This window comes from Manis pentadactyla, chromosome 2 (assembly GCF_030020395.1).
Source record: "Manis pentadactyla isolate mManPen7 chromosome 2, mManPen7.hap1, whole genome shotgun sequence".
Classification (NCBI taxonomy): domain Eukaryota; kingdom Metazoa; phylum Chordata; class Mammalia; order Pholidota; family Manidae; genus Manis; species Manis pentadactyla.
The window spans coordinates 217,965,478-217,991,395 of record NC_080020.1 but is presented as its reverse complement, the minus strand read 5'-3'; the positions used below and the strand labels follow the sequence as shown (position 1 = coordinate 217,991,395).

The window sequence follows — 25,918 nt, the reverse complement described above, 5'->3', positions numbered from 1 at the left end:
GCCCCAAGAGAGGGTGGGACCCTGAGAGAATGACCCAGGGAATGGGAGGAAGTGCAGACAGCCCCTGCCTGTTGCCTGCTTCCCAAAACGGTCCTGGAAGCGTGCCATGGAAGCACGTGCTCCCCGGCCCCCACTTCACCCCTCCGAACTCAGGGTCCCTCCCCACGAAACTCACCTTCCCACCATGGAGATGAGTGGCTAACATAAGGGATGCTGATTTTGCAGGTTTTGTGGTTTTTATTCCTTTGAACCATATCCAGCCCATCTTACATCACAATGCCATGCTTTACTTGGTATCCAATACATCGGCACTCATTGGCATTTGGAGAACTTGTCTGTAGTTACTTAACGGTTTTGAGTTGTCTGTGACAATGTATTCTCTATGTTTCTGACTGTCGGTATGGGAACCTTTTCCCCCAGCTGTTCAATTTCTGGGTTTGGTTTTTTTTTTTTATCTGTTTATTTGCTTTCGGAAGTTGTTGGTCCTTCGGTCACGTAGCCCCTCCCAGTTGCTGCTTGTTTACGCATTATGTCTGTGACTCCTTCTGACTGTCAGTGTTGAGCCAGTCTTGCCAAGAAACAGTATCAAGTATTTTCCTATTTCTCTACTTCTTGAAAAAAAAATTTTAATTAAAAAAAAAAACCTCTTAATGGGAACCTGGCCCTGTCTGTCTTCTCTGTTCTGCAGAAATGTTGAAGGAATTGAACCAGCAGCGCAGAGCGAAAGCGTTTACAGACCTGAAAATTGTTGTTGAAGGCAGAGAGTTTGAAGTCCACCAAAATGTTCTAGCTTCCTGCAGCTTGTATTTCAAGGACCTGATTCAAAGGTTTGCCTTCCTTCCAGCTGTGGTCGGGTCTGTTCCTTTGTAGGACGCTTTTGTGTCGCTTTTCTCCTCCCCTCTCTTACAGGTTCCTGAAGCGTGACTCCCTGTCACAGAGCCAGTAGCCATCTCTCCTTCTCCTCCCCCCTCCCGAGTGCCCTCTCACACACAGCCGCAGGGCAGCCCCTGCCCCCAGCCTGCCCCACACAGCTTTGCTGCTCACCAGGGGCCTCTGCCAGCAGTAGACAACACCCCTGCCTTACCCCGAGGATCCCAAGTTCTCAGTGACTCACAAGCCCTCCCTGAGATTAGGAGGACTGCAGACTCCACTTCAAGGGACCACTGCACACTGCCCCCACTGGGCCAGCACAGAGTCCCCGGCGCCATCATCACTGCTGGCGATGGTGAACTTAACATCAGGAAAGCACGTTGGCCAGACCGTCCCCCGCTGATGAGAATGAGGCGCCCAAGGGGCCTCTTTTCCACAGGCTGAGTCAGGGAGAAGAGGCTCGTAGCCAAAGGCTCGTTCACTCTGCATGCCTTGATACCTGTGCACTGAGCCTAAACCGGCGCTGAGCACAGACCAGGCGTGTCCTAAACACGGTCTCTCTCAGCCTTTGCTCCCTTCCCCTCTGCCCTGGCTATTTCTACCTGAATAAGTCTTAATGGTGCATGAGCATCTTTTTTTCATTATGTTGATTTTTTAAATTTGTCTGCTTCATACCCTCGCAAAGAAGTCAGGGGCCACCTCCTACTCCTTAGTGAGGGAGTGTAGTCAAGGGCCCGGCCCAGGGTAATGTCCTGTTTCTCTCACCCATCAGCAGATTAATGCCGCTGCTCATTTTGCCTTGCAGCCTCTCCGGGGCGGACGCTGAGCCGGGACTGTGCTCAGAGTGGGAGGACAGGACCTCTGCTTGCTTCCCAATGCTGTGTTTGGACTTGCCAACTAACCCTAGAGTGACTGTGTTTTGTTTCAGGATGGCACACTGGCTGGCATCTCCTTTCCAACCCATTGTGTCCTTTCACTTAGAGCTGAGCTGCCCGGCGTGCAAGCCCCACCCAGCCACGCTGGCCCCAGCCATGCAGGAAGGGGCAGGCTCTTTGTGACTTCCAGTCTGAAGGACAGCTGGGGTCTCCTGCCCCAGCGCTTGGGATCTCTCTGTCCGAGCATAGGGGTCAGGCGCATGAGCTCTGTGGTGAAGGGGAATGTCCAGTGGCTCCTTCAGGCCAAGGGAGATCTCTATGCTGCCATTCTTGGCAAATTCTGGAACTAGCAGAGGCCAGCACCTGGCCACTGGAGTGCAAATGTGGCATCCTACAGCCTTGGTCCCCATTCCAGACTAGCGGGCGAGCATAGAGAAGCCAGCACACAGGGGCAGGTTGGTGCTGAGTGATGGCCCCACCCAGGGCTAGAAAGATGTGGGCAAGAGGAGCACAGGAGCCCAAAATAGTGAAGGTATCTTGGACAGGCCAAGGAATAGATTGCCTGGAATGTTCTAGAATTTTTCCAGGCAAAAGGTGGGTTTCCTAGAATGGGAATTTGGGGAACAAAAACAATCATGAGCCATTGGGACAAGGAGAAAGCCTTCCAAGAGATGGGTGTGAACTGAGGTGGGATGGGTAGGGGGGCCCTGGGCTTGGTCTGAGGATGTGGGGGAGTCAGGTGAAGTGTAGAGGGGATGAAGGTGGGAGAGCTGCAGAAGATGCCTCGGTGACCCTAACTAGAAATGATGGGTGCTGGCTAAGAGGTAGTCACTTGAGAAAAGAGGGTGCCCCTTGGGAACTAGGAGACCTGAGTTATGCACCTGACTCTGCCACTCGTCCTGTGACCCCAGGCAAGTCCCTTCCTCTCGCTCAGGCCTTCAGTTTTCCCATCTGTAAAACAGGAAGTTGGTTCAAATGATGTCCAGGTTTCCTTCCAGCTCTGACATTCCAGAGTGACAAAGGGATGGGCAGAGCCACCCCTGGAGAGGGTTCCAAAGGGCAAATACCCAGGCATGAAAAGGGTGCGGTCGCAGAGAGGGAGGCAGGTCCTGGCCGGAGTCAGGAGAGCTGGGGGAAGATGAATATTTGCAGCAGCCCGTGGGCCACCCAAGCAGAGACACTGGTGGGCAGCCTGGATGGAGATGAGCCAGGAGGGGTCTGAGGTCTGAGAGACAGGGCTGGGCCTTCAGTTACGTGAGGGTCACGCCAGGAGTGGGGAAGCCACGTCAGAGCCAGAGGTGCCCTTGTAGCTGAAGATCACAGTGTGGATTTGCAGCCATGTTAAGCTTTACTTCCCTTGTCCTGACCATGGGCATGTGTCGCCATAGTTGCAAACAGATTCCTTCTATGGGGAGGAGAGCAGACTCTGTATAGCAAGGTGGTTTCCTTTCTGGCCATGTCAAACCCTTGAGAAGCTCATATTCTCAGTGGTCAGGGCATAGCTCATGCTGTTACTGTGTCATTTCAATCTCCTGGCGTCTGTGGCTCTGCAGACTTCACACGCAGCAGCCACACAGATGTGGCCCCCATGCCCACTGAGCCCTGTGCAGGGTCTTCCCTCTCAGGCAGCTGCTCAGATTATGCAGAGGGAGTAGCGACCATCTGTGGACACGCTGTCCCAGTCCTAACCTTCCTGAGGGCCTAGGTGAGCGCTGTCAGATAGGTACCTACCTCTGCTGTCCCAGGAGCCCCAGGCCTGGAGACTCAAGCTAGACTCCTCCCCACCTCCAGCCTGGGGCAGGTGACATGTTCAGCACTCCAGCCCCAGTGAGGACACTGCCCCAGCACCCAGCCCCATCCCCAGGTGGACACTCATCCTGGAACCACAGGACAAACCTAGGGAAACCAGGTCATGCATGACTCTCCACTCAGCCAACAAGCAGGAGCCCCTCCTGGGTGCCAGTCTCACACGAATCGCCAGATGAGATGGGGCTGTGCTGTCAGGGGGCCCACAGTCTGGTGGGGGCCTTGTAAAGAAGTGTGGCTGGCAGAGCAGACGAATGCAGAAACAGAAAGCTCAGGGCTCATGGGCACGGCGCCTAACTCTCTGGGCAGTCCCTGGGAAGAACTGGTGGCTGGCGTGGGATTTGAACAAAGGATGGGATTCGGCAGGCAAAGCGGGAGAGCGCACTGGAGACAGGAGACGAGCAGGAGCAAGTGCCCCAGGACCACAGGGGGCTGAGGCGCTGCATGCGATGCCATGCTGCTGCCATGCCCAGCGCAGGGTGCAGGGGGAGAGAACGAGGCTGGTGCAGGAGGCTGGAGCCGAACCACAGGGCTTGGTATTCAGCCTGGGGTTGGCAGGTCAGATTTTGCTTCATGACGATGACAGACAGGGAGTGGGAGAACCAGGTCTCCCCGTGTCCTCTCCTGACCAGCTCAGCTGCCCACCAGCCCCATGGCCAGGCTGATGTCCTGCCCAGAGCCCTCTTCTCCAGGCCACCCCCCTTAACCTGCATGTGCTCTCTTCACATGCGTTCCTGCTTTTGGTGAAGTGGCAGCACCTTCCTTCCCTTAGTTTTCCCTTACTTCATTTCAAACTCTTGTCTCCTTCCTCTGATGAGGGCAAGACTCAGCCCACAAGGAGACTTGTAGAGATGTCTAATGTCATCCCAGAAATCCTCTCCCTAACCCTGAGAAGCAGGTGCCATTAATATCCCCATTTTACAGATGCAGACATTGAGACCCGGAGAATTTCAAGTGACCGGTAGATATGGCATTTGAACGAGGGCTGACTCCAAAGTTCACACTCTCATCATGCATTTGCTAATCTGGAGAAGAACAAAAATGTAGTTTTTATTTGTGCACCGAGTCTGTAAGAAGGAAAGTGAAATCTCAGGGTTGATAGTGTGGACAGATATGCAAGCAAGAGAGATGCAGAGTTCATGTGTGTGTGTGCATGCGTGTGTGTGTGTGTGCGTATCTGCTGGAAACACTACTGCATCTGCCCAAGAGAAGACAGTCCCCACCTGACGTGGTAGCTTAAGTCGCAGGCTCCACCCCCATGCCCAGGAAGGGTGTATCCTCTGGAATGGGGAGGACTCGAGGGGGCCTGAGGGCCATGGGAAGAGCCCCCAGGCTGTCAGGAAGCTCAGGGCAAAGCCTGTGCTGAGACTGCCAGGCCTGCCTCACCATCCTTTTGTTGCCCCCCCTCGGAGTCCTGTGACAATCAGGGTGAAAACCCCGCAGGAAAAGGAGCTGCAGCTTTGTCTCTGGGTGACGTGAACCACGCCCCGCCTACACCTGGCCGGAGGCAGATGCCCAGCAGGGCTGATGGACGAGAGGACAGTGGGCTGAGCCCCAGGCCAGGGAAGGAGGGAGGACAGTTTGAACAGACTAGACCTAGTGGGGTCCTTGGGTAGCAGCCTCTCCAGAGTCACTTCTCAGCCCCATGAGCATGATCCAGATTCGCCCTAGACTTCCTTTTGGGCCCATGGAGGGAAAGTCCCTTTACTTATCCCCTGGGACCAAAGGGCCCCAGGGGACACGGAACGCACTCGCCAGCTGGGCAGGCTGCAGGCCCTGTCAGAAAGGACAGGGGACCGTTCCTTAGAGTCCCCTCCCTGCCAGCATTTCTGAACATATTCCCCACACCCGGCTGTGGGAGAAAATGCTCAGCCCCAAAAGAGAGGCCCTCACTGTAGCAAATGGGACAGAGACCTGGCTTCTGCCTTCTAGCTCAAACCCAAACCTCACAAAGCTTGCTGGAGCCAATGACACAGTTGAGTTATATCCTCTTCTCATATCAAATGAAAGTAGGTGGACAGATTGATTGTTCAAGGTGATGTTCACAAGCCTCTGGGCTTGTGTATAAACTCTGGGCTCCTCACTCCATCTTCCTCTCCTGGGGAAGCTAAAAGGATCTCCATAGTCGAGTGGCACACATCCTGGACATAGGGGAGCCCATTGGACTTTAACACAATGATCAAGCCGTCTGCCTTTCCCCTCCTTCCTTGCAAAGCTGGGCCTATCGGGTGGCCCTCTGCTCCCTTTCCTGGTAGAACAGATGTGGCTAGAAGACCAGATAACAAAGGAGAGATTCACACACCTCGATGCTGGCAGAATGACGTGAGTCAGACCCATCGCCAAGCCGCCATGGGTGGGCCTGCACCCATGTGAGCTGTGCAAGTCCTCAGGCCCAGGGGGTCTGATGTGTGCCCGTGTCTGGGCCCTGGAGCTGATGACGTGCCATGCCTAAGCCCCTCCACATGCGACAGGGTGGGAGTCACATTGGCAGGGCAGGCTCGCCCTCCAGAGCAGAACAGGGCAGCACCCACGTTCACCACCTGTTCTGTGACGCTGCCCGCCCACCTCTGCCCTGCCATTCCCCCTCATTAGTGCACATCCAACTTGAAGGTTGAAGGCACCTGCTCACTGAGGTGCACGAGGGTTGATGAGGGCTCCAGCCTGAAATCTGGAGAGGGCAGCTCTCAGCCCAGGTGAGCGGATGGCTAAGGCTGGGATCTCCAAGGGCACCCCTGGAACACCCACAGAGCCAGGCCCGCCAAGCAGGGTTCCCTCCTCTAGGCTCTCCCCAGGCCACAGCCCTCTTGGGTGAAGGTGATCCCAGGAAGTTTTAGTCTCTGATAGAACCCGCAGGCTCACCCCCAAGTGTCAGGTCCATAGCTCCGAGCTGACACAGTTATGGCCACCCCGCTCCATCCCTCCAAGGTCACGTCATGGCCCCGAATGCCCAGAGGCTCCCCAGATACTCCAAAGGACTGAATGCAACATAATTCTCAGAGCCCAAGAGCCAGGTTAGCAAAGGGACAGAATGGTCACCCATCAGGGGTGATGCCTTCCAGGGGATCCCTGCTCAGAGGGAGGAGTTCTAAGGGGCACTGTGTCCAGTCCCAAGACAGTCTGATGGTCAGCAGCCCCTGACCTCCCTCAGCCTGCAGCTGTCTGGGCTACACTTCATGTACACATGTGTGGACATTCAGCGGAGCCACACAAGGCCTCACTGTCTGGAGCCTCATCTCCAACAGATCTTGGACTCGGCCACCAACAGAGCCTCAACTGGCCTAGTGGAATGGTCATTCAGCTCAGCACATCTGGCTTCTGGCCCCAGAGGCCTCCAGCCACTCCGCACAGACCTTGTGCCCAGTGGGCCAGAGGTGGAGGCAGCATGGTCTGGGGCCTTGGGAGAAGGTGAACAGCCCTGCCTGGGTCCCATCAGCCTTGCCCTGGTGGCACAGTGTGACCTCCGCTGAGCATGAAGGGCATGAGGAGGAAAGGCCAGACAGTGGCACGTAGGAATGAAGGCAGAGGCAGCAAAGAAGGGGAGTGAGAGGTTAGCCAGGTGGCCCCTGTGGCCTGAGGGTTTCAGAATTTCTGTGGTTTCAAGTGATCATGTAATGAACTATTTTTATATTTAACAAAGGCACCCAAACATGGAAATGCACCCCAACAACAGAAGACTAGGTATATAAAGTCACTTTACAAACACTACAGTGTGTCTCTGGGCTTGAGAAGGGGCTGTGCTCAGGCCCTCTGTTGAGCTGCACCTTTCCCTCCCAGGCCCGGGCCTACCCAGGGTTTAGAGGCAGAATGCCCCTCTGGGGTGCACTGAGCACCCCTCCCTGGGAAGGGAGCCCTGGACGCCTGTTCCAGCAGCAAGAGCACAGCCTCACCTGCTCCCTGCCTGCTCATATTTGTGTTTTAAAGGCCCTGGGAGGCCAAGGCCTAACTGGAGAGAATGTTGCTCTAATGGTGGCATCTCAAGTACTGTCATGTGGAGCTGAGTCTTGTAGGAAGGGTGTTTTCCAGCTTCTGTCGTGTGAACTCTCCATGGGACTTTAGACCTCATCGGGTTCAGTCCTCTTGTTTTGCAGAAGAGGAGCCTGAGGGCCAGAGAGGCCAAGGGGGCCTGTCTATTGGTGGCAGAGCAGGGGCACCCAGGTCCCCTAGCTCCCTGCCCACACAGGAGTTGGCCTAGCTCTGGGGCTGGCCTGCTCACTTTCCAGATACCTCCACAGCCCCACCGCCAGCCACAGGTGCACCCAAGGGGCCAGTCACAAGAGGCCCAGCCCCTGGCATCCCCGGGAGTGTGGGCAATGCCGAGGTTGTTTCTCAGCCACATGGTTGAGCCCAGCTGCGGGCAGGACCAGGCTCAGTGTGGGAAGCAGGGCTGGTCAGAGCAGCCGAGACGGGGTGCCAAGCCAGGCGCCCCTGAGAAGCCTGCCTCCTGACTCGTAACGCTCTGGGTCTTTCCTCCTGGTCACTTCCATACGGGTGTGATTTTTGCTTCATCTTATCTGTTTCCTTCCAGGTGCAGCTTTAGGGTGCGGCTGCCAGGCCTTAGGAGCCTTGGCCATGGTTTTGTATTTCTGTAGACACCAGATATAAACATATTTATATATTTGTGTCCCTCCCCTGCTCCCAGTTCATAAGCCCGATGCACACCCGACACGCAGGCCACTCTGACCTCTGACCCCGTGCTCCATGTGGCAGGAGGGCCCCGCCCCGGGCCAGGCCCCAGGTCATGGCTGCTGGCTGTCTGTGGCGGAAGTCCTTGGTCGCTCCCCTCCCCTCCTCCCAGCTCTGACCATTCTGTCCGTCTATCTCGTCTCGTCCTCAGTTTCAAAGCAATGTCATGAAGGGCTTCCTTTCCATGCCTAAAAGGAAACAATATGTTTTGGGGAAGAAGTGGGGTTGGAGTTGGGGCTTCCGGACAGCTTGGGGCCCTCGGTCTTTGAGGCAATCCAGGGACGTCTCCAGATCGGCTGTGATCACAGCCGATCGGGAGCCTCAGTCTTGGTGGAGAATCTTCCACCGAACATGACGGGCCCCAGGGCCTGGGACCCAGCGGCCTTGTTTGGTGGATGCCCGGGCCAGCAGCGGGGCCCAACCATATTGTTTCCCTTTGAGGCCAGTCCTGGTCCACGTCCCCATCCACAGCTCATGCTTTTTGATTTGCATCTTTTTTTGCATGGACATGCCAAGTAGTGAGAAGCAGGGTTTTCTGTTCTTTTGGGCATCTCTGCTCAGACTCTTCTTTTTCAGATCCCGTGTAAGGTCATTAGGTTCAGGTGTCAGGCCGTGTCCCTTGAGTCCTAAAGCGAAGGGCACGACTGAGGCGTGCAGGGAGATCTAGCCCTGTGAGGAGGCGGCGCTGTGGCCGCTGGGTGGCAGGTAAGGACACCCTGGTCTCTGTGCCTAGGTCGGTGCAAGACGGCAGCCAGTGCGGCCGGGAGAAGCTGGAGCTCGTCCTGTCCAACCTGCAGGCTGACGTCCTCGAGCTGCTGCTGGAGTTTGTCTACACTGGCTCCCTGGTCATCGACTCAGCCAACGCCAAGACGCTGTTGGAGGCGGCCAGCAAGTTCCAGTTCCACACCTTCTGCAAAGTCTGCGTGTCCTTTCTTGGTGAGCCCAGGGGGCGCATGTGCTACCTAGGGGGAACAGTACAAAAAATGTGAAAGATGGGCAAGAAATTCAAAAACAGCAAGGATTTCAGGCAGGAGGAGGAAGGCTGTGTGTGTACACACCCAGACCACCTCACCGTGTAGCTGGGTTTCACACAGAGGTTTTAAGAGGGGAATTTGGATAACTGAATGCCTTTACTCACCCCCACAGAGAATACCTGGTGTCACTCCCCCGTGGGCAGCAGAGGCCACACTGTGGCCCACGCAGCTTTGTGAAGACAAATGGGGCCACAGGGCTGTGTGAATGCTGTGCTCCTGGGGAGCCTGCGCCCTGGCCTCATAGCCCTATTATCTAAACACTGAATGAAGGAGTCACAAAACATTTTTTTAACTTAGTAATACGCATACCACAGAAGATGTCCACACAGGTCTCGACATGCGAACTGTCCCCTGGACACCCAGACCTGCTGAACAGGATGGAGATCCGAGTGTCAGGGACTTCCAGCGAGCCCCAACCCAGAGAACACATTTACTCTACAGTCAGAGCTGCCAACCAAAGGGAGTCAGGAGAGGGAGGGGCGAAAACGAGTGTCGCCAGAACCCTGGGCCTGGACATGGAGTGAAGGAGAAAGAAGTAGGGGCTGAGGACAGGTGGGCACAGCCAGGGGCCTGAGAAGTGAGCTGGGGAGGACACAGCCATCTAGAAGAGTCAGGAGCCACAGCTCCAGAGTTAGGTCCACAAAGTGAGGAGCTCCTGGACCCAGACACATCTAGGCTAGAATAAGCACTCGTGGGATGTCTGGAGAGTTGGCCAGACTGACCCAGACCTAAAGGCCAGGATGGGTGAGGCTGAGGCCCTTGGGAGATGGTGGGTGGGCACAAGAGGGGTGTTACTGCTGGCATGACTCTACAGTAGAACCTGTGACCTCCAACATGCCTGTCACAATCATGGGAGACCCCGCGAGCCTCAGTGTGACCCTTGCCCCCAGCCCAGGCCTGGGCTCTGAGGCCTCCTTCACTCACAGGCAGTGTGGAAGCCCCAGGCCAGGTACTGATACTCCACACCCCCTGGAGAGTCAGCGTGAAACAGAGTTCGTACCCAGAACATGGATCTACAGCTCCAGGGACACAGGGGGGCTGTGGATGCTGGAGACAGGCCACAGGGACATGGGCTCAGATAGGCAACAGCAGCAGGTGACGACCCCTTCCAGGGCCCCGTGGCCAGTGCTCGTGTGTGCTCTTGCCCCCAGAGAAGCAGCTGACGGCCAGCAACTGCCTGGGGGTGCTGGCCATGGCCGAGGCCATGCAGTGCAGCGAGCTCTACCACATGGCCAAGGCCTTCGCGCTGCAGATCTTCCCCGAGGTGGCGGCCCAGGAGGAGATCCTCAGCATCTCCAAGGACGACTTCATTGCTTACATCTCCAATGACAGCCTCAACACCAAGGCCGAGGAGCTGGTATACGAGACCGTCATCAAGTGGATCAAGAAGGACCCTGTGTCCCGAGCACAGGTAGGGCCTGCCCCACCAGCCTCCCCTCTCCCTCTGTCTGGGCCGAGGATGAAGGACAGTGAAGGAGGCGGGGCTGCCTGGTTGACCAGCAGCAGGAGCTCATGGTAGCCAGCAGGCCCAGCAGGAGGAAGCTGGAACTTCTCCCACGGGCAGCAGAAGGGAGGCATGAGAGATGAGAAGTCAGTCCCCAGAGGATTGTCAAGGGCTGGCATTCCACCTGAACGCTGATCAAGAGGCCGCAGGGCTGGGTGTACAGCCCCAGCGCCTGCAGGGAGAGATACGTGCCTGAGCCAAGGGGCCCTGGGGCCCCCCTGAGCTCAGATGCAGCAGAGGCAGCCCCAGCCATGGGTGGGAGCACCTGGACCACATGATGGGAGTGGGGGCGAGTCCCGTGGAGGGGCCAGCTGGAGAAACCAGGGCCAGAGACCAGGGCAGGAGAGGAGCACAGGGTCCCCAGAGGGGCACCTGAGTCACAGGAGATCGAGCACACCCCAACAGGACCAGAAAGCCCTCCCCAAAGGCCCTGCTCACACAGAATCTCCTCACTTCTCACGTGCGAGCCGCCCAGGGCATTAGTGCAGACACGCAGTAGCTGCAGGAGAGCTCAGAGCCCACCCAGAGAGCAGCACCCAGGAGGGCAGGGCCAGGGGGCCAGAGCCCAGACGAACTGGGCAGACAGATGACAGGGTACTTTGTGCATGTGGAGCAATAAGAAGTATGAGGACCGGGCCAGGGGCTGCAGTCAATAGCATTAGGTGGCTCCAGGATGCAGAGGTGGCTCTGCACCCCCATCCCGCCAGTGAGCCCAGAAGATGGAGGGGGCTTCAAGCTGGTCCATGGAAAGCCTTTAGTCAAGGAGAGGGGGCCCAGGGGCCAAGCAGAGGCACTGGGAGGCCACTGAGAGGATTTGCTGGTGCTCGGGGGGAACACAGGTTCTGACAGAAGTGACTGGGACACTTGGTACCACCATCAGCTTTCCTGGGCCCTCCCACCTGCTCCCAAGTGCCTGCCCTGTGCATACCCCAGTGACCATGAGGAGCCTCAGCTCAGCGCCCCTGCATCCCGGTGGGAAGCAGAGGCCCATGGCCCGGGGGAGGCGGGAAGGTGCTGAATCCGGGAACGGTGGTCCAGCCCAGGGGCAGCTGCAGCTCGCCAGACCTCCCTCCCTTCCTCCCCTCCCCTCCAGCTGCTGGGAGCTCCCACTGGCTAACCTGGGTGAGCAGTCTCTACTCTCCCAAGGCAACACCAAACAAATTATCCATGTTGTGCAGCACCACATCTGTCCTTTCTTTCTTCTCCATACAACTCACAAGAGGTGGCTCCACCTGTATAATCTGAGCAGATTCGTGTCTCCTTGATCCGGTAGCATGCGGCAGAGCTCCTGGCCGTGGTCCGCCTCCCCTTCATCCACCCCAGCTACCTGCTCAACGTTGTTGACAACGAGGAACTCATCAAGTCATCGGAAGCCTGTCGGGACCTGGTCAATGAGGCCAAACGTTACCACATGCTGCCCCATGCCCGCCAGGAGATGCAGACACCCCGAACCCGGCCCCGCCTCTCAGCAGGTATTGAGGGACACCCCCGAGCCTCCAAAACGCAGGTGCCATCAGTTAGCGGGTCAGCCCAATTCTGGGTGGTCCCCAGAGAGGCACCAGGCGCAGACGATGACAATGTTGGGTGCCACAGTTGTGGCAGTGTCCTGAGGGTGCCCATCCGTGTTCCTGCAGGTGTGGCCGAGGTCATCGTTTTGGTCGGGGGCCGTCAGATGGTGGGGATGACCCAGCGCTCCCTGGTGGCTGTTACCTGCTGGAACCCGCAGAACAACAAGTGGTACCCCCTGGCCTCACTGCCTTTCTATGACCGCGAGTTCTTCAGTGTGGTGAGCGCCGGGGACAACATCTACCTCTCAGGTGAGGCCCTTTGGGGCTGGCTTGGGGACTGGGCACAGACTTCCCAAGGGGTCTCCTCGCACACCAAGGCTAAGGAAGGCCAGGGCCCAGAAGGGTCTGCTTGCCCGGCGAAGGCTTCTCCTCCTGACCCTGGGTCTGGGCCCGCCCAGCCTTGGGCCCCTCCTCACCCCCTGCCCACTCTTTGGACCTCCCATACTGCCTACAGGTGGGATGGAATCAGGGGTGACGCTGGCCGATGTCTGGTGCTACATGTCCCTGCTCGATAACTGGAACCTCGTCTCCAGAATGACTGTCCCCCGCTGCCGGCACAATAGCCTTGTCTACGATGGGAAGATTTACACCCTCGGGGGACTTGGCGTGGCAGGCAACGTGGACCACGTGGAGAGGTAATGAGGCCAAGGTCACGGCAGGGGCTTCCTCTTTCACCTAAAGCTAAAATCACAGCACTCCTCCTCCCCAACACCCACTCAGCTGAGACTGGCTAGAGACCAACAGCCCCAGGCTCTTCAAGCACAGCAAAGGGAGAGGACTGGAGATGGGAGGTAGAAGCAGGACGGATGACAGCTGCCTAGTCACTGAAATGGGCCACTCTGGTCCCATTCAGGGGTCAGACAAGCTGGAGGCAGGAGGCCCACTCACGGAAAGGCACAGGCGGACCTGGCGGTGAGGGCACTTACTGGGACAGGAAGCACCAGCCCAGAGACCTGCTAGGATGTAGGGCAAAGCTGCAACAATGGCCCAGATGGTGCCAAGCCAGTGGCTGTGCCTCTGTGATCCCTGCTGTCTCCCCGCCTTGGGGCCAGGAAGGCCACATCTCAGGGAGCTCCCTTCCTCCCTCCACACACATCCCAGGAAATCTGCTTGCAACACAGGGATGGGTCACTACACACAGGTCTGGACAACTGTATAGAATTCTCTAGAAAAGATAAGCCAATGGGCCTGAGCCGTGTGTGGAAGCCTGCCCTCTGCTGGAAGTCACAGGCTGGCTTCGTCACCAATGCCATTTAAAGCTGACCACACAAAGTGTAGGAATCCTGCATAGGCAGGAGGGGTATAGGCTGGATGTGGGCACTTCTTTGGGTGGAAATGCTGTCTTTCCCTTTGAGTCGGGGGGACAGTTCTTGCAGAGCACAGACATCTCAGGGAGAAGCTGCAGAAAGGGTTCAGGAGGTTTGGGAGTCGGCAGCAGAATGGGGGAGGCTTCAGTGGAGGAACTAGCACCTCAGAGTGCCGAGCCGGGCCCTGGTTCCAATCCAGGAGGTCACAGCTATGACCACTGGAGCCCCTCTCCCAGGCCCTTCCTGCATGCCAGCCCCCTGCCCTGGCCCATGTCATCAACTGCCACAGGAAGCACATCTTTCCTTGTGACAGCTGTTTGCCTGTGGAGCTCCACATACCCCTCAATTTGTATTTTCTCCTCAGTGGCTAATTGGACACTTGACAAATGTTACCGTGAAGATGGTTTCAGAGACGGGCTCTGGATCTTCTCTGTGGGCTTTTACCTCCCCCAAGTGGAACCAGAGATGGCTCAGTAACAATAGCTAATTGTCGTATTGATTTGGAGATAATGGGAATCCCCGTGTGATTATAAGGATATTAATACTGCTGTTGAATCTGGGTCTGCCCTGATGCTGACAGCCTTCAGGATCCACGGCACGGCCATCATGCCCCAAGCCTTCTGGAAACACAAGCTTGCAGTCATTTGTCATCCAATAATAAACACATGGAAAAGGAGACATTTTCTATGCAGGAATAAATTGAGCTAGATATGTCATCCTGTCTTGCTTATGTCAGCTATTTTTAATCTCCTAAGATGCTGATTACTCATTTTGCAAACTTAACGCTTGTTGATAAAATACGGGGATTTGTTCGAGGATCAAAGGCACCAAGAAGGGGGACAGGCTCCACTCCCCTTGGGCCTGGGAGCAGTTCTCCAAGGCCTGGGAGCAGCCTACACCGGCTTTCCCTGGGGACTAGGCCTCTGTTCTGCTCAGACAGAGCTGGAGCAAGACCACCCAGGGATCCCCAGTACAGGGAGGAGCAGGTCCAGGATAACAGGTGCCCTGCGGCCTGCCTCAGCCCACTGGAACCTGTCAGCTGTCTTTGTAGGGGCAGAACACAGACTTGAAGACCCCTGTGCACACAGTGGGGATGGAGGGCGCAGACAGAAGGGGCACCCACTGCTTCCCGGGGAGCATGGCTGGAGCCCTCTGGGCAAGTCCATTTCTGTGCCACACGATGGCAATGATGAGCATTCACGGTGACAGGAAGGTCAGGGTAATGGGGACAGGTGCGAGGATGCTTTGTTTCCCAGGAAGCACTAATGGTACAAATTGCTCTTATATCGATAATGAAAGAGATATATGGTACATTATAATTACATTACATTACTGTATTACAGGAATACAGCAAGATTATATAATTATAGATTAAAACAACAGTGCAATAGGCAAACCTGTATTATATCATTATATAAATAACTGGGTCTAATACTTTATAGCAATATATTGTAGTAGCTGTGGTTGTGGGATAAACGATAGCAGAGCGCCTCACTCTGTGGGGTCATTTGCATGTCATTAGCATATCCTTCTCAAGCAGGAAGCTGACAGACTGAGCTGACTAGGGCTTGTGGCTTGGCAATCAGCCACCTGGAATAACAAGCTCCCGGGAAATTCGTATTTGGTGGAATGTGCCATTATACTGAAAGCCTGAAGACTAACAGCCACATAATCTTCCACTGTCGCCCAGCTCCTTCTGCAGGAGCTCTTTGGATGTCTGCCATATTGGCTTAAAAAACAGTTATCTGAACTTCTGACACTGTCCAAAATGACACTTACTCCTTCACCTGTTAACCACATATCATTCGTCTGGGGCTTAATTGAATCACCCCTGCTGCCCTTTATGGTACTCCAGCCTCTTCTCAAAGCTTGAGTCTTGGCAAGCACAGAGCTGGACATCTAGCAGCAGCTCCCCCAGCTCTGTCTTGAGCCAGGGGCACCGACTAAGGGAGACCATCACCCAGGGTCCCTGAGCTGGGACGGTATTATGGCTCATGCCCCAAGGAGGCTCACGGGGGGAACGGCCCCAAGTGCTTGCCAGGAAAGTTGTGCTGGGAAAAGCCACCTGTGGAGGTGCAACAAGCCCACAGCAGAGACCCTGTCTTGGGTCCAGAACACACAAAAAAGCAGAAGACCATGTGGTGAGCAGTAGATGGGCACCAGCTAGAAAGTCCAGAGGGAGTGCTTGTTGGGGCAGCCCTCAGAAACCATCAACAGCAAAGCTGCAAATTGAGGTCCTAGCTGCCCCAGAAGACATCAAAGAGCCCAGTTCCTTGGCCAGCCTGCTCAGTCTTGGGTCTGCTCTTCCAGCCCTGCTTCCTATTCTCTCTTCTCCTGGCCATGTCTGGTGTGTTCCGCCACCACCCACCCTCTTGCTTTGCCGCTTTGTCCTGCACGCACACGCAGCAGGTCTGTTCAATCCTGGGACCCTCCACCTTCTCCATGCCGCCCCTGGGGCTGACTGCTCGTGGGGGAACCCCACAGTCTTGTAGACGGGCCCCACTGCAGACAAGTCCTCCAGCCTCCAGGACCCCTCACTGCTGCAGGGCCTGCTTCTCTGTGTCCCTTGTTGGCAGTCTGTCCAATTCACAAGAGCACATGTTTGCCATCTTCTCCTTTCTCCTCAAGGCTCTTACCCCACAGACTCTCCAGATACTTTGGCTCTGACCCTGCCTCGCAGAGCAGATGGGGCCACTGATCAGGAGCTCTCACCATCCCACCATCAGCACCTGCAAATGCGCCGACGCTGCCATCCTTGCCTTGCTCTCTCACGCCCAAAGGGACGCCACCTCCCTCTCCACTCTGGTCATTGGCATCCGCCTTTGGGGGGAGCTGCCCATCATCAGCTCTCATCTCTCTTTCACATATATTTAATCTTTCCCTATCCAGTTGGGCTCCATCCTATCAGCATGTGAACACAATTAAACCTTGGCTCCTAAAATTAAAACAAAACCCGTGGTGTGCTGGGGCTGGTTCAGACCAGCCTGTGAGAGCTGACTGCTAAATGTTCAGAAACTCTGCGAGCCAGTTGTCGGCTTACAGGTACTAACACTTAAATCATATAAACTTAGAACTAAATAATTTTATTAAAAACAAAGGTAATCCATACTCAAAACTCATCACTACCTAATTTTTTTACTATACTATTCTCTGTGCTCTGGAGGTCAGATACACCTGTAGTCCGTCCAGGGTGGAGATTCTGTTTGATGGGGGGCTACTGTGCATCTCTTCCCAACTGTCCGTTCAGTGAGGTCCCTTTGGTAACTTGCAATCAGCTGTGGTGAGAGGGTTTACATCGCAGAAATCAGCAAATGCTACCTTCCAGGACGTTTTTTACACCTGGAGAACTGGTTTGTAAACATTTATCAGCAAGCCCATCTCTCAGCTCCATCTGCCTTTCTAGGTCTCACCTTCTCTGCCACTCTTCCCAGCAGTTTCATCCAACAGAAGTCTCCACCAGCCATCTCCACTGCCTAGCTTCCCATTCATTCCCAACGCACAAATAGCTCTGCACCTCCCATTCCACATAAAGCACCCTTGACAAGGCCCTGAGGACCTGTTTGGGACTTCTTGGCCTCTCATCACACCCTCCAGACTTACAGCTTTGCAGCACTGCCAACTCCTCACTCCCCTACAGACTTAGTTCCCTCTTAAAGGCCCGCCTTCCCCCAGTGTGTCCTCAGCCTTATTCTGGCCCACACACTTCCCCTTGTGAACTCCCTAATCTTTGGTCTCCGTCTGTGTGCTAAGGATCCCAAAGCTGAATATTTAGTCCAGGCCAGTATACCCAATGCCCGCTGTGCACCCCCAATTTGTCACCCGTAGATATTTTAAACTCCCATGAATAAAACTGAAATCATCTCCTCCCCTAGATGCCCGCAGCCTCGAACTGTCTGTCGCTCCCCCTACATCCAGTTTCCCAAGCCAGAGACCCTGAGCTGTCAAAGGCAGCTGTTGCCCGTAACTGCAACATCAGTTAGTGGCTAAAACCTATCAGTTCACCACCCCCATTCCCACTTCCTCTTGTCCTTCCTTGGTCCAAGTCGTTTCCAGTCCAGAGCCTGGGTAGCCTGGAGATGTTTGGCATGGGGATGCTGCATGGCAGGGTGCAAAGGAGCTGGACAGAGAGGGCTGAAGGGGCCCAGAAGCTGGGGAGCTCCGCGTGAGCAAAGGAATGGAGACAAGAGTCTGCACAGAGTTTGCAGCCAGGAGAAAAGAGCCCCGTGAGGTTCAGGGGCAAGGCTGGGAGGGCTAGTCTGGGCCTGAGCCTCGGCGGCCTGGAGTGATCCATCCCACGGGCCCCCTTGCCAGCTATGCCGAGAGGAAGCAGATGCTGGTGCTGCTGCGATGTCTGCAGCCTCAGCTGTGGCCCCAGCCCCGCCCAAGGACCACCCTGACCCTCTTTCTCTTCCTCTCAACAGGTACGACACCATCACCAACCAGTGGGAGGCAGTGGCCCCTCTGCCCAAGGCAGTGCACTCTGCAGCAGCCACCGTGTGTGGCGGCAAGATCTACGTATTTGGGGGCGTGAACGAGGCAGGCCGAGCCGCGGGCGTCCTCCAGTCTTACAGCCCACAGACCAACACGTGGAGCTTCATCGAGTCCCCAATGATCGGTGAGAACCAGCCACCTCAGCCCGGGGCCCGTGCGGCCTCCCCACCTCCTTGTTTTCTTCAGTCTCAGTATCCCCTGCCCAGCGGGCCAGCTAAGCCCAGCGTGCCGCAGACCCAAGTCCAGCGGGTGGGGGAGGGAAGCAGACCCCCTGCCCAGGGGCAGCTAAAGATCCCGCTACCTGGACCAAGGGCAAGCTGGTCCCTGCGCTGGGGGCCTTCTCGGGCACGCCAGTGACTGGGGGTCTGTCCAGCTCCCTTCCTCCAGGGGGCCCGCTGGGGAAGAAACGGGAGGGAAGGCCAAGAAGAGAGGCCTGACCTGCCTGCTCTGCTCTCCCCACAGACAACAAGTACGCCCCCGCCGTCACCCTCAACGGCTTCGTTTTCATCCTGGGCGGGGCTTACGCCAGAGCCACTACCATCTACGACCCTGAGAAAGGGAACATCAAGGCGGGCCCCAACATGAATCACTCTCGCCAGTTCTGCAGGTGAGCGGGCCGCGGACCTCGGCCAGGGCTGGGAAGGAGGGAGGGAGGAAGGACAACAGGAGGATTTCGAGCAGTGACCCCCGCCACTCAATGACCAAAGCATTCCCAGGCCTAGAGGATGACCCGCTCCCACCACAGAGGTGCGTGCTCGTGCCAGGGCAGAGTGGGAGGCACCCAGGGGCAGCCATGGCCCAGAAGCCCAACGCTGTGGCTCCAGCTCAAAGCCAGAAACGAAAAGCTTCCTACAGGGACCAGCCCCGGGTCCTTCGAGGCCACACCTTCTCTCACGAGAGGTGAGGGCGGGGCTGTGAGGTCGGCTCTCCCCCAGGACTGTTGCCCCATCACAGACGGGGTCCAAAGCTGTGCAGTACCCATGGGACAGGTGGCTTTTGGGGGAATGCTCTGAACCTGATGGTCTTTTGGAGCTGGACGCCGCAAGCAGAATGAGGGCCAGCTGCCCTGGAGTCTCAAGGCTGACTGGGCAGAAACCCACCCGGACCAGGCCCCATTTGCACAGCAAAGCTAGAAAGGCTATAACCTACTACTGACATGTCCTGTGACCTTGGGCAAGTAGCTTCTCCTCTCCGGGGAGGTTCTCCTATGTATTAACCAGGCAGGGGGACTAGATAACTGAGAAGTTCCTGCTAGCATGAAGACTCTGTTTAGTCTTACTTTCATGTTACATACTCTAAATGATGGCAGAGTGCAGGGCAGCCCTGGCTACACTGTCCATGAGACAGACACCTGGGGTTTGGACTCTGCTGATGGGGAGGACACCCGTGCCTCATCTGAAACTACAGGGGCACAGGAAGACTTCAGGCCTGAAGGGAGACTTAAGCTGGGTCTTGCAGAAAAGCAGGGAAAAGATAAGCCACAAAGCGGAACTGAGAGGGGCCCGGATGGCATGAGTCACTGCTGGAACCTGCAGTGCCTGGTAAGGAGTCTGGACTGACAGGTTCTGTTCCAGTCTCAGAATGTCAAAAACGGGTGGAGATTTTGAAAGGTTATCTGGTCAGTTTCAGGAGATAGCCAAGAAGAAAATGGCCATTCGCTGAAGGAGGGAGAAATCAGGGCTGGGTAAGCGGACTGTGAGGTGCGGGGTAGCTGAAATGCAGTCGGGGAGTAAGTGCGGACAGTGTAGGAGGCGGAGCTCGTGGTGGGAAGCCCTGGAACAGCAGGGCCACGGCGTCCCTGCCCCGCAGAGGGCACGCTGGGCCCTCACAGCAGCACTGTGAGGGAATTGCAGCGGGAAGCTGACTCTGAGCACTTTGGCAAGGGTGAAATCCCCAGTCAAGGAGCCAATTACAACTTACTCCTTATTATCCCATCCCATCTGCTAACATTCTTGTAAGTCATGTTCACAACGTGATTTGAGAAGTAGGAAGGCTCTGCGCAGGCAACACAGAGTGATGATCAATACTCAGTGAACTGATCCAAGTGCCCGCTCACCTTCAAGCCACCCTTAGTCAGCCCGGCAGGTCCCGGGATGCGCAGTGTACACGAGGGTCACCTGCAGCTTGGAGGGCAGTATTGCCTGGTGTCCTGATTGGCCCTGGAGGAAAGGTGTTTTTCTTTTACCAGCTTGGGTGAGAGGGCAAAGAAGAGCAGCAAGATCCCTTACAGTTTTTGCAAAAGGAGAAGCAGTTGACACCAGGACAGGGTATTGAGAATCCATCTCCAGGTCCAAGGTAGATGTTAAATGGCTAATTCTCTTCCCGCTTTTCCCTGACAGTGCCGTGGTGCTTGATGGCAAGATTTATGCAACCGGAGGCATTGTGAGCAGTGAGGGACCTGCCCTGGGCAACATGGAAGCCTATGAACCCACAACCAACACATGGACCCTCCTACCCCACATGCCCTGCCCTGTGTTCAGACACGGTTGCGTCGTGATAAAGAAATATATTCAAAGCGGCTGACACTAGCAGAAAGCCCCCAAGGAGACTGTAGACGAGTCTGGGGAGGCAGATGCTCCTCACAGTTCAATTTTCCGCAGCCAATAAGAGGCCGACAGACACAGTCAAGGAACTCACTGAGCTAAACATTTTTGATTACTCTCTACACTGAATGTAGAAAATCATCCTTGCCTTTAGGGGACACGGGGGCACAGCACTCCGAGCAGCAGGAACCGCAACCACCGAGCCGGCGAGTGGGGCCTCGGGCTCCTGTGGAGATGCTTGCTCTGAACAGGGGTGCTCACTCTGCCCGGTGCAATAGTTTCACATATTTTTCAACTGGGAGAGAGAAGCTATTTTTTCCTTCCTGCAGAGCAAGCTTGATCCCTAAACAACCACAGATCAGTTATCCTATGACAATGTTAGGTGTCAGGCTCTCTTGGAATAAGATCAAAGTGTCCTTATCACTTTGATTCCTACTTTTGTTTTTAACCAATCCACACTTTTCAGTGGCGGAGAGAAAAGAAGGGACAATACTGTGCTGCACGAGGCCCAGGAGGCTGCGGGACCCCGCCAGGACGAGAAGTCCAGCCACCGTGCAGGGCCGGATGTGGCCGGAGCCGCATGGCAGGGCAGCTGGGGAGAGCTGTCTGTCCTCCGCGGGTGTTTCTATCCTGTTTTTGCTGGAGAAGGACAAGATGATTGTGCTAGGTTTCTCTTATCCGATATGAATTATTTAGATTTCCGAGGCGTTTTCCTGATAAATAAAAGCCTATTTTTAAGTAGTGAGAGGCCATGAGAGGGATAATGCGCGAATTCCCAAAGCTCTTTGCAGGTGGTGCCAGAGTGGGGCATTTGCTCTAATTTTTCTATGTGCAGAATAGAGGATCTCTCCTGGGAGGAGTGGGGCGGTGAATGCCCCCTTTTTATTTTTGGAAAAAGTAACTCTCAGACAGCCCCATAAAAGCTGTGCCTCATGGAGGCACTGTCAGAGAAGGAAGATTCTGGTCTAGGAGACCAGGTGTAGCTGGGACACCACTCCAGCCCCTCCATGAGGTCAAGCTCCAGGCCGGGTGGGAAGGGAAGGAGGGACGGCGGGAGAATAAATGTCTGCAAAGCACAGGAGGTTATTTTTGATATTTATAGCGATATATTAAGGCACCTGCCACAAGAACGCTCAGGATGAGGATGGCCTTTTTAGACGAGCCACGGCAGCCAAGGCCTGAGGGGCATGAGCAAAATCCCTCCTCTGGCAGCCTGTCAACCTGAGAAGGGGAAGCCGGGCAGAGGTGGCACCGTGGCTCACAAGAGAAAGGCTTCCTGCTGGTCCTCAGACCCTTAAACCTCAGCGGGGATCAGTTCCCACGCCAGGGCAAGAAGGACGCTGCCGCCACTGCGCTGGTTAGTTGAAGTTGGTACCAAATACACATTTACCATTTTTATATCTGGGAAGTCAACTTGCTGTCATTTTGTGATGAAAACCACTTATAAGGAGACAAGGACAGGACATGCTTTCCATCTTTCAGTATTTGATGACACAAAATTCTACTTCTGATGTCCAACTTCTAGCATTACAAGTGTGGCTCCCACTTGGACAAGATACAGAGCTTCGTTATGCAGTTTTTAATATTATTTATTCTTTTAAAAAGTAATAAGCACAAAACTACATACGTTGTATGTCATTTAAAGTATTTATGTCAAACAGGGTGCAAGTGTGAACCCAAGGACTGGAGCACAAATTCCTAACTGCCTGGGGCAGGGCTAATGTTAGTGTTGGTGTGCGTCTGCCTCCAAAGGAGGTGTTAGTGTTCAGCAAGACTCAACACAGATGACATTGAAATTCCGTTTCTCTCCTCATCTACCACACTGGAGCAAAACTGGCTATTTCTGTGAATGATATAAAACAGGGTTCTCTGTAATGGTATTGTACATAGTATATGTTTATTGTTAAGTTCTTGTTATATTATAATAAATATATTTATAGATCTAGACTCGGAAGCCAACACAACGCCTCTGTGTGCCGCCATCCCTGCCAGTGGTGAGAAGCCCCATGAGGCCTGCTCTTCCTCTCATGCATGGCCGTCTGGGCTCTCAGACTCTAGTGCAGATCTTCGTTAACTGGGAAGGATGGGCCTCCTTAGCAAGGGGCTTGCAGACACTCTGGAATTGAACCTGAGAGTCTTCCTTCAGTTCTAAGGGCTCTCCTTGTTTCACTTGTACAGCTGAAAACTTCGAAGCTAGTTTGCTACTGGTCTAACTCCTGTGCCTGGGACCCTTTCCTGGGGGACTATGGCAAAGCCCCATGGCAGCCCCAACTCATCGACCTGGGAAGAGACACACACTCTTCCTCCAGGAACCCACGGTGTGATTTCTGTCCTATTCCTGTCTCCTTGACTTCCTCAGTCACTCCTGAGGCTGTTCTCTGCCTGTCCTAGAGACCGACTTGGCTCTGCTCAGGGTACCCACACAAGGCTTCTCAGGGTGAAAACACAGCACACAGGATCGCTCGCTCTCTCACAGGGAAAGGAGTTTAGATTGAACAGGTTAGTAGGAGAAGGGAGATGTTCTAGATTTCATCCACATGAAGAGCCCTACATCCTAACTCCCCAAATTTCACCAAGAGCTAGTGTCTCCTTGCAAGAAAAAAATTTGAAGAAGGTAGGTGGGAATGGGAAGTTCTTCAGAGAACTTGGCTGAGGTTTTGTAATGAATGGACCGTGCTGTTGCCAAATATCTGCAATGGTATCTTCAGAAACACCAGCCATAAAGGAAGGGATGGAGAATTCCTAGAAGATTCCAATCATGAGGAGCTGAAATAAAATGTTATAAAAGCCAAGCAAGAGTTTTGCTAGCTCTTTCTGTCTTCCCTAAATCAAGAGAAACATGTTCTCTGAGTCCATGAAGAATCTACATACTTTTACCATAAAAGACATGTGTCCACTGTATGAGGAGCTGTGAGGGTGTGCTTAACTTCAAAGTGTGTTTGGTGGGGAGGGGGTCTTCTCACACAGACACCACCAAGCAATTCTTGAACACGAGCAGGGTGTCCAAGAACTCAATTCTGATGCTGTCTGCCCAGAGACAGCACCAGATTCCCCAGGTGAAAGGCTCCATCCCACAAGACTGCCCTCCACCCTGCCACGCCCCAAGTGTCCTCTGTGCAATATTGTGTTTAATCCTTGCACCAGTCTACCGAGGATGGGGATCCCCGATACATGTGAGACTACAGGTTGCAGACATTAAGCAGAGAGACGGTCTAAAGCACAGCTATATTCACACCCAACTCAGTGAGACTCCACAGAGCCTGTGCTTCATCCCCTGGTCTCTCCACATGGCTGCCTGGAGTTGCATGGCTCTCATGACTCCCAAGACTAAGGCTCCTTCCTCCTCCCCAATCTACCTCAGAAATCTGCACTAACAGAATTTTGAGAATATGATAGACACTCAGCTCTGTGTTAGACATGGTCCTCTTTAGAAGCAATTTTTCAAATGCCTGGTAAGAATATCAGCAACACACTGGCTTCCTCTGCTGAAGGTTCTGGCTTTACACAGGGAACTTGGGTCTGGAGGAAGGAAAGAGTCCCGACTTGAGGGACCAGAACATCCATTGCTGCCTCATCTGAAACTCCTCCTGTGAGCTTTTACTCAGCAATGAATTCCGAAGGATTTCCTAACATTCTTGCCAACCATAACCCCCAGCCTGGGGAAGTAAAGTGAAGGGGATAACAGTATTAGTGCTGGTTGCCCCAAAGGGTGTATCACGACCTTGGCACCCAAGGAGGTAGAAGGTCAAGGCACTGACTAAAATGAGGACCCAACTCCAAGAAATCTGCCTTTTCTGCATGATGGCAAAAATTAAGACAATCCAAAATCTGTGTCCACCTTCCCAAATTTATAATCCAAGTGCTCTGCTGTCATGTCTGTAACATGTGGCAGGTCATATAATATCTTTCTTCATGAAAGGTGAGCACAACTTTTGAGTGGATCATACTAGGTCAATAAGACTATGCTCTCTGCAGTGAAGGGCCATGCCCTCTGTCACCCCTCACATGGCACCTTGCCCTGATGAATAGTGACATGCACGAAAAATGTTTTGAGTTATGAAAAGTATAAAGGCAAGGTCATAATTCTATGTACTGTTTTAGTCATCCCTGTTGTCTACAGCTGACTAAAGAAGCTATACCTTGTTAAAGTTTTTATGCATGTTGTGTATAGAACTCCCTCATATTGAGTGAAACTAGCCACAGGTTCCATCAGCCCCATCTCCTTGGGGCTTCAGCCCTAGGGATGCAGTGATCCTGTCAGTAAAAGTCAGTCTTTGAGGCTATTCAGTCAGTCCCTGCACTCTCTAGTACCCTTCTATTGCCACTGCCTTATTTTAAGCCCTTATCATTTCTTGCCTTAGTTGTTGCTATAGTCTCTTTTTTATGGTTGTTCATTAAATAACTTTATTATTTATATAATAAATGTATTAATTATTGACACATAATTCACATATGATAAAATTCTCCCTTTTAAAGTGTACGATTCAGTGGTTTTAGTATATTTAGAGTTGAGCAACTATCACGACTATCTAACTGCAGAACATTGTCATCTCAAAAAGAAGCCTGAATCCATTAGATGTCACTTTCCATCTCCCCCACCCCAGTGCTTGGCAACCACTAATCTGCTTTGTTTCTAATGGATTTGCCTATTATGAATATGTCATATAAATGGAATCACACAATATGTGGTCTTTTGTTTCTGGCTTCCTTCACTTAGCACAGTGTTCTCGAGATTCAACCACATGCTAGTATGTATCCCTACTTCATTCCTTTTTATGACCAAATAATATTCCACTGAATGGATATATTAAATGGATATACATAAAAATGAATGTTTTGTTTATCTATTCATCAGTTGATAGATATTTGGGTTGCTTCCATATTTGAACCACTAATAATGCTGCTACTAACATTTGTATATAAAGTTGTGGAATTAATTTGGGAAATGTGCTTAACAAGGTTAAACAAATTTCTTTACTACAGAACTTCTCAAAGTCAAAAACAGACTAATATTCATTTCAATTTTACTACAGTAGATGCATGAAACAGTTGGGGCCAATACATTGTGCCCCTCCTCTTTGAAAGAAGCACAACAGAAAGTAAAGGCAGTAATTGTGAAAGATTCAGAAGGAAATTCTAATTTAGAATTCTCTAAATATTTCTGAAGAAAAATTGATAAATTCTTATATGGTAGTAGAAGAAATAAGACCAGTATTCTTTGAAGCCAACCAAATACT

General features: G+C 53.7%; 1 protein-coding gene across 6 annotated transcripts in view; it reads left to right on the top strand.

Annotated features, from left to right (window-relative positions):
• KLHL29 (kelch like family member 29) overlaps nucleotides 1-22,628 on the top strand; it is a 303,849-nt gene extending 281,221 nt beyond the window's left edge. For all 6 annotated transcript variants that reach the window (XM_036881657.2, XM_057497424.1, XM_057497422.1 and 3 more), the window contains 9 exons: nucleotides 689-827; nucleotides 8,968-9,170; nucleotides 10,420-10,679; nucleotides 12,046-12,244; nucleotides 12,407-12,589; nucleotides 12,795-12,975; nucleotides 18,069-18,262; nucleotides 18,601-18,745; nucleotides 20,478-22,628. In XM_036881657.2, coding sequence (XP_036737552.2) covers nucleotides 689-827; nucleotides 8,968-9,170; nucleotides 10,420-10,679; nucleotides 12,046-12,244; nucleotides 12,407-12,589; nucleotides 12,795-12,975; nucleotides 18,069-18,262; nucleotides 18,601-18,745; nucleotides 20,478-20,661 — 1,688 coding nt within the window. In that variant the 3' untranslated portion in view covers nucleotides 20,662-22,628. The remainder of the gene's footprint in view (nucleotides 1-688; nucleotides 828-8,967; nucleotides 9,171-10,419; nucleotides 10,680-12,045; nucleotides 12,245-12,406; nucleotides 12,590-12,794; nucleotides 12,976-18,068; nucleotides 18,263-18,600; nucleotides 18,746-20,477) is intronic.
• The last annotated feature ends 3,290 nt before the right edge of the window (nucleotides 22,629-25,918 follow it).